Source organism: Anolis carolinensis, chromosome 2 (genome assembly GCF_035594765.1).
Source record: "Anolis carolinensis isolate JA03-04 chromosome 2, rAnoCar3.1.pri, whole genome shotgun sequence".
Classification (NCBI taxonomy): domain Eukaryota; kingdom Metazoa; phylum Chordata; class Lepidosauria; order Squamata; family Dactyloidae; genus Anolis; species Anolis carolinensis.
The window spans coordinates 276,042,251-276,056,706 of NC_085842.1; the positions used below are offsets into that span (position 1 = coordinate 276,042,251).

At 36.7% G+C, this 14,456-nt stretch overlaps 1 protein-coding gene across 2 annotated transcripts in view; it reads right to left on the minus strand.

Annotated features, from left to right (window-relative positions):
- The window catches only part of LOC103277627 (uncharacterized), an 81,625-nt gene that overhangs the window by 40,537 nt on the left and 26,632 nt on the right, over positions 1–14,456 (minus strand). For both annotated transcript variants that reach the window (XM_062972237.1, XM_062972236.1), the window contains exons 5-8: positions 13,821–13,920; positions 12,591–12,679; positions 10,404–10,518; positions 4,186–4,305 (exon numbers count right to left, since the gene is read on the minus strand). In XM_062972237.1, coding sequence (XP_062828307.1) covers positions 4,186–4,305; positions 10,404–10,518; positions 12,591–12,679; positions 13,821–13,920 — 424 coding nt within the window. The remainder of the gene's footprint in view (positions 1–4,185; positions 4,306–10,403; positions 10,519–12,590; positions 12,680–13,820; positions 13,921–14,456) is intronic.

The following is a 14,456-nucleotide window of genomic DNA, read 5'->3' on the forward strand; positions in this document are numbered from 1 at the left end:
AATGGCCCAAGGGGTCTCTTACAACCCTCTTTATTATTTTTATTATGATTATGATTATGATTATGATTAACATTGAGGCTGTATTTGTTCCCATTTGTTTTGTTTTTTACTTCAAAATAAGAGATGTGCACTGTGCATAGGAATTTGTTTATAGTTTTTTTTTCTACTATAGTCCGGCCCTCCAACGGTCTGAGAGACCGTGAACTGGCCCTCTGTTTAAAAAGTTTGGGGACCCCTGCTGTAAGGCATGTGGTTAAGATAAAGGTATGTCAGTAATGTAAATTTGGGTATACTGTATTAGTGCAGAAGAAAAATGAAAGGAAATGTAAATCGCTATATGGAAAATAAATTATTTAGTTTGGCCAAGATTATGCAGAATATTCCAGCAACTTCTATTTAAATACATGTCTTCAGCTTTAGAATCTAAGAACTTTAGAATCTAGAATCCAGATTGTTCTGTTCTATATCTTGCCCAAATGTGAAATCACAGTTATGTGAAATCACATGTACAATGAACTACAATAGACTTGACAACAAACTCCTCTGCAAATAAATGCAAAACAGCCTCAGAATATACCTAAAAATCTAACAGTTATTAACCAATTTTCAGGGAAACAAACTACATTTAAATTTATTGAACCTTAACTCAAGCAAATGTGTGTATCATTGAAAATGCATTCATTGTCAGACTCAACGCAATAAAATTACAAGGAAAGAGAATTACAGGCATGCTTAAGAAAATGCTGCATATAACTCCCTCTATGTTTCTGGAAGGTGACCTTTTCCCAAAAAATAAATTAAAATTATGAAGTGCTCCAAGAATGCAAATGCATATTTGTCATTGCCTTTAGCATAACAATTGTAACAGAACATAGAGTTGTATATTGGAGATTTAATTGCAAAACTTACTGCATGTATGTTAATATGCAATGCAAACTCTTCTCAGCAGGTGTTCCATGTGATGAAGTGAGTTTCATGAATAATTTATCAAGAAAGCCACTTCTGCCAAGATAAAATTTGCAACATTTTTCAAGTGAGATCAGTAAAAATCAGGAGTGATCACTGCCAATTTGTTCCAATCCGGATCCTAAAGGTCACACCCTTAAAACGCTACAGAGGTTAGAAATGCCCTTTTCTTCTTTTACATGTCAACCACCGACCCATTTAGAACACAAGACAGTGATATTTTCTAGACAAATCATAAAAAGAAAACCATGGAAAGCATGGCTTCATATCCAATTGGAGTCAACATATTGTGTTTTTCTGGATTGCAAGTATATATCCCCCCCCAATTCCCCTCTGCCCCCCCCCACACCAAATCAAGTGATTATGCAGATGACCAAACTATTCTTTGTGAAGGACACACATCTGTGGTTCACTTCAGATGTAAAGTAGGATGTGCGTACACTGCCCTTCCCTCCTCCATTCTGACTTGGACACAAAGAGGACATTGAAACCTTTTTAGCACTGCCCACGATTTATAATTCTGGTTTGTTTCAGTATTTTAGTGTATAGTAACAACAGTTTGTACTTTTCAGATATAATGATAAATCACTAATTAGTATTAAAAGGAAATGAAACAATGGTTTAAAGAAATCTTCATAGCCACACAGGAGAAGGAACAGAATGCATAGCACCCCAAGGCTCAAACAAGTTTGTATGTAAAACTAGATTATAGCTTAATTTTGTTTCTAAGGCCATACTATCCTAAATCACTTTTCATTTTGATATTATTAAACATTACTAAATATTATTTTTCTAAAAATATGCATTATCCAACTTTGTTTAAATACAATATACAAAAAATAAAAGTAAATTTCAATCATCTTCATTTTGAGAGTCATGGCAGTAATACTCAATTCTGAACCTCTAATATATGCTTACTGAGAGCTAAGTAATATTTGAACTAACTCTCAGAAAACACACAACTTAAGATAATACATTACAATGTAGAGGACTCTTAACAGACAATAGAGTATTCACAAATAAGTGTAGCTCTCTGATTCACCTCTGTCATTCTCAATGTGATCTGACTGACAGAATCTGAGACAGAGATGGGCTAAAACTACTGCATTGATCTCTTCATGTATTGATTCAACAAGCTTCTGTGATGAATGAGCAGGGCTAATATAAAAGCAATGGTACAAGAAGACAAATATACCAACCATGCTGTGTAACAAGACAAGCCAGTATAGAAGTTTATCATAATAGGATGAGGGGCAGGGATACATAAATATTTTTTAAAAATAAAAATATATAAATATTTGTAGACACAGCAGTAGGCAGTCATGAGTAAGATGCCTGCCCCACAATCCTCACGTCAAATAGCCAACTAGTCAAATATAAATATACTGACACCACAAGGCTACCAATAAGTTTCCGGGCCCAATTCAAGGTGCAGGTTATTACCTATAAAGCCCTAAATGGTTCAGGACCTGCTTATCTCCATGACCGCCCCCTCCCCTATGAACCCATGCGGGCCTTGAGATCTTCTGGGGAGGCCCTTCTCTCGCTCCCACCCCCATCCCAGGCGTGGTTGGTGGGGATGAGGGAGAGGGCCTTCTCAGTGGTGGCCCCTCGGCTCTGGAATTCCCTCCCTAGGGAGATCAGGCTGGCACCCTCCCTGTCCATCTTTCATAAGGATCTTAAAACATGGTTATTTCAATGCACTTTTGAATAACTAGTTCCAGTTAGATATTTAGTTGCCACAACTATTGCACTTTATCAATGCTTCCTCCCTCGCTGATCTTAACTTTTAAATGAGATCCAATTGTCTTCCTTGATTCCCTCTTGTAGAGTCTGCATAATTTTTATCCATACAGATTGTACACTATGCTCAGACTCTAATGTTTTGATGTTTTATGCTGGCTTATACTGTTTATACTTTTTTTTACTGTTTTATATTGGCTTAATTATGTTGTATTTTAATGTATGTTGATGCTGGGCTTGTCCCCATGTGAGCCGCCCCGAGTCCCCTTTGGGGAGATGGGAGCAGGATATAAAAATAAAGTTATGATTATTATAAGTATGACACAGCAAACAAGATACATATGCTGGATTTCGTATCACAAAATCACAAGTCAAACACTTCCCAAGTGTCTAGGACTGTGTGATGTATTTTTGGATGATGCGTGCAGATCCCAGTAGGGTGGCCTTTTGCAGTTGGCAGATTGTAATTTTGTCAATGCCTATTGTTTCCAAATGCCGGCTGAGATCTTTTGGCACAACACCCAGTGTGCCCATCACCACCGGGACCACCTGTACTGGTTTCTGCTAGAGTCTTTAAAGTTCCATCATGCGGTCCTGATAGCAGCTGAGTTTTTCCTGTTGTTTTTCGTCAATGCGACTGTCACCTGGGATGGCAACATCAATGATCCAAACCTTTTTCTTTTCCACAACTGTGATGTCTGGTGTGTTGTGTTCCAGAACTTTGTCAGTCTGGATTCGGAAGTCCCACAGTATCTTTCCGTGCTCATTTTCCAATACTTTTGCAGGTTTGTGATCCCACCATTTCTTTACTGCTGGGAGGTGGTACTTGAGGCATAAGTTCCAATGAATCATTTGGGCCACATAGTTGTGCCTCTGTTTGTAGTCTGTCTGTGCGATTTTCTTACAGCAGCTGAGAATATGATCAATGGTTTCGTCGGTTTCCTTGCAGAGTCTGCATTTTGGGTCATCAGCTGATTTTTCGATCTTGGCCTTAATTGCATTTGTTCTGATGGCTTGCTCTTGAGCTGTAAGGATCAGACCTTCTGTCTCCTTCAGGGTCCCATTCGTGAGCCATATGATTGTTGTTGTTGTTGTTGTTGTTATTATTATTAAGGTTCCCTCTGGATTCTCTGTACTAGAAAATGTATTTCTCTGCCCATTCAATATAATATAGCTCATGTGGCTTTGGTATAATTGGCATAAAAGAAGTTACACTTACAAAAGTCACTTTTTGGAGGTAAGACAACAAGGTATTCTGTTGTCTCATTACTTAAACAGCTCTTGATTTCATTTTTTAGTTGTAATATTTATACTTTTTATAGAAAGCAATAAGCCAAACATGATTTTGGAGATTTACCAGTAGAAAAGAGAAATAGATTTTGATACTACACTAATATATAAAAGTACAATAAAAATAAAAACATCCAATCAAGGCAAAATTTTGTTTGCTTACATTTCAGATTATTAAGCCCTTACCACGTATCTAAGATTTACATTTTCTATTTTGCCATAGCACACATCCAAAAGGGTCATAGGCTGCACAGTAAGGTTTCTTCCCAATGTCCAGGGCAATCCAAGTTTTGAAAGATCAGAAACCTAAAAGAAACAAAAAGCAGAACAACATCCATTTAATTTATCCCCATTTGGTTAAATCCTAGATCATCTCCGTTTTCAAAACCATCTACTGATTTCTAGGTAGTTTCATTTTTCAGTGCTCAAAATTTTAAAAACAATTTTTATATACTATTTTTAACAATACAATTTAATTAGGTTTAATTTATATTAAATACTCAATATACCATAACGAATTGTGCTGACAGAAGTTGTAACTCACAACACCACCATTTTATTGACTTATTTCAATTATCAAAGCTACATTTCGTAGAAATCAATAAATAGCAGAAAGACTAGGAAAAATCTTCTCCTTCTTCAGATAATAATGATTAGACTTTCTAATGCTTCACTTAAGCAGTATAAATAGCAGCGAATTAGAAGAGCTAATTATAGATACTGCAATGTTAAAAGTTCCAGAGGAAGGCTATCTCTTATAAAATACATCAAGTACAGCTCAAGTTCACAACAGCTGAAATAATAGAAAAGCACATACAGAAAAATATTATAGTTGTTGTTTCAGAAATGTGTTAAAAGACCACAAATCCTGGTCAGTCTCTATGATTTTATCTGGTTTATATATCAGTTGCTCAAAAGACAATTCTAAGACTATTGCTGGCCACCAACGAGGCAGCTTCAAACCACCCATACTGAAGGAGAACTAGGTCCTGTCTTTTTAAAACAGGTAAAGGGGTTATTGTACTTATTTAAAACGATTAACTTTGCTTATTCTTGTTGTCCTGTGATTGAATTCCTTCAGTGCCTTTCAGGCTATGTGTTGAAACTTGTTTTCACTACAATTTTAACAACTAAGGAAACTGTATAGCAGCAACTGTGATATTGTCCCTCATACTTATTAACAGTGTAGCTACACTCTAGTAGATCATAGTATTTGTCCAGGAGTGACACTTGGTCTGAGGGGAGATTGGGCATATTCAGTTAACTGCTCAGCTTGTGGCTGACAAACCACAGACAGGAGAATTCTGCCCTAAGTCATAATGTGCCACAACCTAATGATGGATCCTCAGGCTGAATAAGCAGAATATCAACATCCACAACACTAAACAGATCTACAAAATTAAATCCAGAACACTACCCACAGCATTCATCTTCTGAGCCTTTATTGATGACTGCCAACACATGGGGATTTGCTAATGACAATGGCTCCATGGCAATTTGAGTATTGTAATTCTTGCACCTGACCCCCTTCATTTAACTAATGTACACCGCATGAAGTAGGAGCACCATATGCAACTATAGATTTCTCAATATGCAGCAAATTAGTTTTGAATGAGCAGCTATAATGTAAGACTCATGGTGCTACTGGAATCATGATGAGAAACCAGTTCTCTCATACGAGACACATATTAAGGAGTCACTCATGTGTATAAACAGCATAAACAGGAGAGGAAATGAAGCCTATCAAAGGCCCTTGAAGGGTATATTATTTTTAAAACCAGTTTTAATCTTCAGGAAACTGATTTGCTTTTAAAATCTGCTTTATATTCCACCCTACAGGCATAGTTTGAAATTGGCTGCCTAGTTTTTTTATAGCATCATAATCTACAATGTTTACTCCAACCCTTCACGGGTGGGTGCCTATAGCACATTATAAGTAGGAAAGATCCTCCATGTGGGGAAGGAATGGGGGAACTTACTTGTTCCCACCATGATCTGGGTCCAGGGCTTGCCTTTCATGAAAAGTGAGACTTCATTCATAGAGGCTCTCTGTACTGCCTTACAGCTCACTCCATTCAGCAGGGTTCATAAACTTTTCATCTAGCAATTTCCTAGTGATTAAGAAGTTACATACACCAAACCCATGATCTGTCACAATACCCTGTGGAATCTAAGGAATATGATGCAGAGGAGTTAAATCTAGAAAGGCATCTGGCTCGAAATGACAGCTCCCTCAGAGAATATAATTTAGTAGCAAGCACAAATGATGAGGACCCTCAAAGAGACCCACACTTTAACCAAGTCTGATAAACACTAACAAATCCCCCCATCATTTGCAGCACATCAACAAGAAAATCATCATCATCAAAGAAGTCATCACTTTTTGCAGCTCTGTTGAAAAATGCTGGCATCTCAAGGTCAGCCAACTTGTTTTACACAATAGTTCTACTTGTCCCTCAGTGCTCTTGAATTTATTTGGATTCTCGACTTCTGGGCCAGCTTAAGAAATATGCCTTATCATCTTTCCCCTTTGGCTTTTCTTACTGTGACCAAACACTTCTGATGCTGGGAAGTGGAACAAAATGATCTGCATTAACACCTGGAGATGAATGTTGAAAATAGCCAACTTTTTCCCTCTCTGCAACTTCCAACATCTCTAGCCAGCTTGTTTTTAAATAATGGTTTTAATGTGAAGATAACTGATTTTAGTGTTTATGTATATTTATGGTTTATTTTATGATCCGGCATTGAATGTTTGTCATATATATCTTATGCTCCGCCCTGAGTCCCCTTCGGGGTGAGAAGGGCAGAATATAAATGTTTTAAATAAATAAATAACCAATGGTAAGGTAAACCTACCCATCCTTGCTCTGGATAAAGAGAGTAAATACAACAGAAATAGTCTTCAAAAGCTGCTCCCCTTGTAAAACTTTAATTTTAAGCACCTGTTACTTTCCCTGTGTCACTAAGGTTACCACTGTAACCTCTATAACCTTATTTACTCAGATTCTGTATCTAGTCAAAAATACTTTAGCTGACAACCTATCCTCTCCATTTATATTTAATTAGGTCTGAAAATGAAAATGTATCATTTCTTCTAACCTAATACGTAGACATTTCTCTTAATGAAAATATGCACCATCTTAATTTTTTTCTGCTTCAGTGTCAAGACTGATTGAATACGCCATAAAATCATTTTTATGGAATATCATTTATTTTAGTTTTTCTCTCACCCTTTCACTTGCTTCTAAGTCAGATCTCAATTTTCTGTTTCTCATTTAATTTTTTGGGGTACATTTGAAAATTCAACCTACATGCCACTCAGGCAGAGAAGAGAGATATTAGACTAGATTAACCTGCAGAAGAACCAGAAAGCATTTCCTGCTGCTTCTTGAAAAATTTAATTAGCTTGACATAGACTATGAAAAGTGATTTCTAATACCAGGGAGATAGGACAAGAACAAACTTGAGCTCAATTTCCTGAAAAATATATATGAGGGTTTAAAAAACTAGTTACTCCTGCTTTACTGACACAAAAAAATGAACATTCACTAGACAGATGATGTTTGTTTGTTATATTTTCATAAACTTTAAACTCGTAACAGGAAGAAGCATAATGTGAACCAGCAATTAAGCACAGCTCTCCATAGTCATCCGACAAAAGATAATCATCTTATAAAATCAGCTAATTCAAGGTTTATCTAAAAAACAATGTTGTTTCCCCCTTCAGTATGATCACCCTAAAATGTTTTCATTTCTTTGTAACTTTTTTCTTTCTTCTTTCCTCAAGGAGTTCAAAAGGAGTGTATATACAAGTAATGCAATTGCATCCTAATGATCATTACTCCCTTGTACTTAAATGCAAGGTATACAATACCTCTACGGCAATTATGTGATTTTAAAAAAAACAAAATTATATTCAGGAACACTAATATCTGGAAACAAAGTTATAAGCTTCTGAATGAGAGAGCTGACAAACTAATTGGGCATTCCTCCTAGTATGGCCAAACACAAATTCACAAATTTATGGAAAGGCAATTTATACTTTTGCAGCTGGCAATCTTCTCCAACTATAGTGGGAGCTTGGAGCAAGGTCAACAGGAAAATGGGCAGTTTTAGCAAAACCTCTGGCCCTCTAGAGCAATAGTACACTAGTGTATCACTGTGCATTTCTTACTGTGACCAAATACTTCTGATATTAAACATCTAGGTAAACAAGACAAGCTATTTAATCCATCACGGCTTTCACTTGATGGGAAGAGCTGGTGGTGACGGATTGCCAGTGGTGAAGAAAGCACTGCTGGAATGATACCAAAAAAGAGGTAATACTTTGGGAAGACATGGTAGTAGAAATCACCATCTCTTTTGTTGGTAGTTGAAAGCAACTGATGGATACAGAGGCACACACTGGTCTCTGAGGGTGCCACCTTTATTTAGAGCAGTGGTGTCTAACCTTTGGTCCTCCATGTGTTGTAGACTCCAACTCCCAGCAGCTCTGGCCAACTTGTCAAATGGTCAGGAATTCTAGAAGCCAAAGCCCAAAACATCCAAAGGACTAAAGGCTGGACCACTGATTTAGAGTGTCTGTGTGGTGATCCTATTTACCATATTAACCTATTGGAGCAGCTCTGTATGATGGATGGAAAGCTCTAGGAGGCATAGTGGTGACTCAGCTGACTAAAGAAAGTGGCCTTGTTCACTCCAGGGAAGTAACTCTTGTTAACCTGTGAGGCATCACAAGATTTCACTGTAGTCATCGTATTATTTAATACCTATTGAAATGGCTGGATGAACCCATCAGGAGTTTTGCAGTTAGATGGCACTGATATGCTGATAGCACTCAATTATATTAATCCTTGCATTAGGAGTCAGGTGAAGCTATACAGGAGCTGAACTGATGGCTGGATGCTGTAATAGACTGAATAAGGGCCAATAAACTGACAATGAATCCTAGTAAGATGAAAGCTTTGTGGACTTGTTTCCACATTTGGGAATTCAGAGTGCATCTTGTCCTGGAGGGAAATATATTTATAGTAGCCGTGTTAGCCATGCAGTAAAATAGATAAAGTTGGCTAGTTTTGCCTGTACATTTTTCTACATGAAACAGTACAGGGACTTCTTGGGAAAATCAATGTTCACTATCTAAGAAAGAAACAATTAACTCTGCATTGGACAGGGACACCTGGATATAAAGATAAGTTACTTTTCTATTAAGTAATGAAGGTGAAATTTTGTCATCTATCTTTTGGTACTCTTCATCCCTAGTCCTCACAGGGCCTATAAATGGAGTGTCTGCATTAAAATTCCTCAATAACATTTTAACTGACATCTCAAACAGAATGTAAGACGGTGGCAAAAACATTATCACCAAAGCATTAGTGCACTGCTTTCAACTGTTTCAAATCTATTTGATTTCAAACGATCTTATCATTTCAAATTGCTATTTTGAAAGCTGTTTTCCACAATGAAATCTTTTGATATAGCATAAAAGATAAAAATTTAATAAATATTTATTAAATACAAATACTACTATGCAGATAAATATCTTAACTATCTTCTAGAATTTTTATTTATTTTGCTCTGCACTAGTGGGCTAACCTAGCACATAATGCAAATATGACCCCTAACCTCCCCTGTTTGAACAAGAGTGTCAGAACCTATATTTAAAAAATGATGTCTCTCTTCCCATTGACTGTGTCATGGATCTGTTCCCCAACATTTGTGCCTAGTTAAATGGAACTATTATGTATCTTGAAACTAAGACGGATCAGGCCTGGTTAGTACCTCAATGAGGAACTGTTAAGGAATACTAGGAGTTGTAGACTATATTTCAGAGGAAGTCAATGACAAGCCACTTCTGAGTATTCCTTGCCAAAGGAAACCCTACAAAATTCATGGGTTCATTAAATTCATGGGATCACCATAAGTCAGGCTGAAGACACTTAGAAACACATATGTACAAACACATACACAAACAAAACCATTAAGAAAAATACCTAAATAAGTAATTGGTTATTCTCTTTTACAGTTATTTTTCCCCAAACCCTGTTGTGTTCCTTCAAGTCATTTCTGACGTATGAAGACCCAAGACAATCTCTTATAGGGTTTTGTGGCTTATGAGTGTATAACCTGGCTCAGGTGAGAACTTGGACCTTCATTTCTAGAGTCATAATCCAACACTCAAACCACTACACTATACTGGTTCTCAATTAAATCCTTACTACAAATAGCATTACAGGTAAATATTAAAGCATGCAGGTTTCACGAGAAAGTCAAGGATAATTGTTATTGACAGTTTATACTTGTACAATATCTCATATAGTTAAATATTTAAAATTCATCATTCATAAATAATTATACTAATTGTTTAAAATGATATTCTTGATGATGATATTTGAACTCACTTGCTGGTTTCTTTGCAGTTTGATTCTCATTGCTTCACATTGCTCAATCATTTGATGAAGTTCTGAACATGGAATGGTTATTTCAGAGGCAGTTCTCTCAGTGCTAAGAAAAGAGCTGGACACAACTATAATCTATTAATAATGTTGAAAGTATTTAACAAAGATATTTCATTCAAATCAGTTTACATAGTCACACAGGACTCATCTCTAATAAACTTTTTAAATTTTAAAGATAGTTACAGATTTATAATAATTGCGATTTGGCAAAGTTAAAAGGTCTAGGGGAAGGCTATCTTTTTATGTAGCTGGAGTGGATAGCAAACACAATATAGATTATGTATACATGTTTGCAAAATGTACTTTAAAGTCTCTCCTTGAGTCTTTGTGATAATGAAGAAATGCACCACATTTGCCGAGCTTAGGGGCACAGGAACTCTTCAAAAGTAGAAAAATGCATTCCCCCATTTTTTTTAACCTGAAGGAACACCTCTCTAGGAATCTCTAGGTCTTTCAGCAAGCCTGTGATCTCCTGGAAATCGGACATAGAATCACACTGGAGGATGTGGAGATTCCTAGAGATAACATTTTTAATAAACTCTGTGAATTATTAAATGTTCAAAAGTCAAACCCACGAAAGTGGGAGGCCAACTGTAGTTTATTTGTTTTTTACTGCTATACATACTTGCCAGTAGTGAGGAACATCGCTATACTTATCAGGAAGCAAGAGGTTACATTTTGAGAAATATGAATATTGGCCAGGATGGAAAGGATCTTGGAGGACAATAATGTGCTTGCAGGAAAGTTATAATTGTCCTCCACAGCAAAGAGTATAGCATCATCCTTAAACCTCAGCTCTTCCAGGAACAGGAAAGGCTAAGGAACATATAGAACACTTTTGGAAAATAAGGGACTTCCTAAAACAAGTTAAAATTGTAGTGTTCAGTGGTTTAGAACCTCCCAAACAGCCCAAAGGTATTGTATGTGGCTTATAGCCCAGGTTTTCCACACATAGAAGGAAATATAAAGAAAAGAGATTTAACACTTAATTGTCACTCAAGTACTGTACTAAGAAAATTGTGGCCAAATATCTTTTACTTTATAAAACACTCTTATTGTAGCTGCAGTCCAAAATTCTCAGCCTAGAGTAACTAACTGCATGCGTAGGTATGTTGTGCTGGCATTGCACACTCCCCACACAGAACAGCAATATTTTGCAACAAATGGGTGCCACTGTGCAATGAGCAGTAGTGACTTTACACTGCATAACAGCAATGTGAAATATTAATACATGTTCAACTCATTTCCACCACTGTCAGCAGAAGACATTTGTTGTGCTATGGCAAATAATTCCCGCAATATTCATAGTGCAATTTACGCATTAACGTCTCACCAACAGAATACCAGAAAATGTGTGTATTGTAGCTAACAAGATTAATAAGTAAGTTTACTTAAGAGAATGAAAGGTTTTTAAACCTCAAAACACTTAACACAACATTTCGTGATTGTTCTGTCCCCATGCTATCTTAACTACTTGGAAAGTGAACTGGCTGCGCAGGGAACAGGTCAGAGACTATATAGTTGAATCGAACAAGAATTGACAAGAATTTTAAACTTTCTCTCCTTCTGAGTCTCACTATGAAGTCTTTATGTGGAGTGGTAAAGTCTTTGAGAGATCGACAGAGTTCTGGCCGAACTGAAGCCTTTGAATCTTTATTTCTTCTTATTGTTTCTTTCTTGTATGGTGTTCAACTGTCTCTAAGATGGTCTCAATATTTAACTCTGACTGGACTTAAATACAGCTCATAACAGCTCCGACTGGACTTGAATACAGCTATGAGTGGACGTGCTATTTTGTAGATTTCCAGCCTTCCTCTCTCTTCACCTTCTAGTCATGAAAAAAGGCTAACTCTACCAAGAACCAGAAGTGACTTGCCAGAGGCTCCACCCCTGAGGGGATTCTTAAAGGGGCAGAGTGACGGAGGCTTCAAATGCAAAGAGGCTGTCTAGACTGCCCCCCCCCCCAAGAAATGGTACATAAAATACTAATCCCTCTAACTAAAAAGGGCTTAAGTAGGGGTAGACAGCGAGGGTCTTCATGGGGCACAACAGTGATCATCAGTTTATCCTAATGCCTTATTTCATATCCCTTTCATTCAAGGGAAGATCAAGTGTCTCTCCGCTGCTTACCTAATCCTGTCACCAAGAGCTTCTAAAGAAGTGTTTAACTCCAACATAAGAGCAGCTCGAGAACTTAATCCTTCTGTAAGTAGAACCACCTGTAGAAAAAAAAATTATAAATGGAACATTTTTTAAAAAATACCCAATTGTACCTCTTCTGAAATACTATTTTATAAAAACTGGAAGAAAACATTGAAGTTAGATGGAGGCTTTGTGTTAACAATACAATGAAGAAATATAAGGAATATCCCTAGCTAAATATATGTCTCTATTGCACCTCTTTGTGATTTTACATAATCCTCCATGTTTTTCTATCCACCTCATTGTTTATATGGTCCTTTCCTTTAGTTTGGCCAACCCTATTCACCCAGTATTGTAGGTATGCATAACAGTGAATATATTTAATTTCTCAAAATGTATCTTAATGTCCTGGAAATTATGTGATTCTGCTTAAAGCCACAAGTCTTTGTCTCATGCTTCTTTTTCTTGATGTCCAATAAACTAAAATATGTTCTTCCAGCCATCCCTAACTAGGGCTGCCAGAGTATAAACTGAAGAAGAATTTCAACAGATGTTGCTTATTTCCTGGTTGCATAACAAGCAACACCTGTTGGAATTCCCTCCTTTACACAATTCTTAAAGGTACAAGAGCTGTCTCCAATTTTTCACTCTGCCAACCCTATCACTGACAGTTCCCAGCAAATTGCAGAGAAGGAATGGAGAACTGGGGAAATTCCCAATCCCACCTTCTCATCTGTTCAATCACTACAATACCTAGTTCTAACAATATATAGTACATCTTATTTAAAAATGAAGTCAACAAAATAGTATATGAACTCAACAAAGAGTGACTAAGCTGCAACACTGAAAATTGTAAATATGGACAATGGGTTTTGGATTCATCAAAAGCCCCAATATTTTAACATAAATTTAACAAGTGTATGCACTGTGTGTTATTCAGATATTCAAGCTAATAACGAATTACATCTCACCATGAATCATACACACACACACAACACAAACTAAAGTATCCACATAAGAGAAAAGAAAAAGGAGGGATGGAAAAGCTGCAATGAAGCACACAAAACCCTCCAGGAATTTAAGTTTCAAATAGCTTCAGGAGTTTTAAACACATATTTTTGAAAAATATATTTTCCCCATTCCCACATGTTGACAACTTTTATAAAGTTTTTCACAAAAAAAAATTCTGCTCAGTTGTTTTGTGAATTGCTATATTACCTGCCTTTCGAGCTGCAGTACTTGAGCCTTTAGAAGATTAACACGTCTTTCATCAAAACATTCACTCTTCCCTTCTTCTATAAGCTTTTCATAACGGCTCCTAGGAAAGAAATTCACTTTTTTTTATAAAGAATGTCAAATCTTCAGAGTGCTATATTGATTTTCAATACCTACAATTTACTGAAACTATTAAAGGGGATATTCAAAGTAGAAAGATTCTTTTCTTTCTCCTTTTAAACTGATCACTCAAAACCTGTTATTTTCCTAGAAAATACTTCTAGTGTATTTTACTGTAATTTTCTTGTGGGGAGCAACTGTAAACCACACATACTATGTACGTACAAGTTGGTTGTGATGTCTATTTGTTCCAAATTTGTTCCAGATCCATCATCAGTGGCTCCGATGCAGCTCTCCAGATATGGGTGGATTACTACTCTCATCATCTTCTGTCATTCCCCCACCACCACCACCACCACGGTCATGATAGGTATCTGATCCATCATCAGTGGGATTCACACCGATGATGGCCCAAAAATGGCTGGAATATAATAATCTTCTGTCAATCCCCACCCCAGCCCCACCAGTATTTTAAGTTGAACAATGAAGAGCATGTGTGCCAGGTTTGGTCCAGATCCA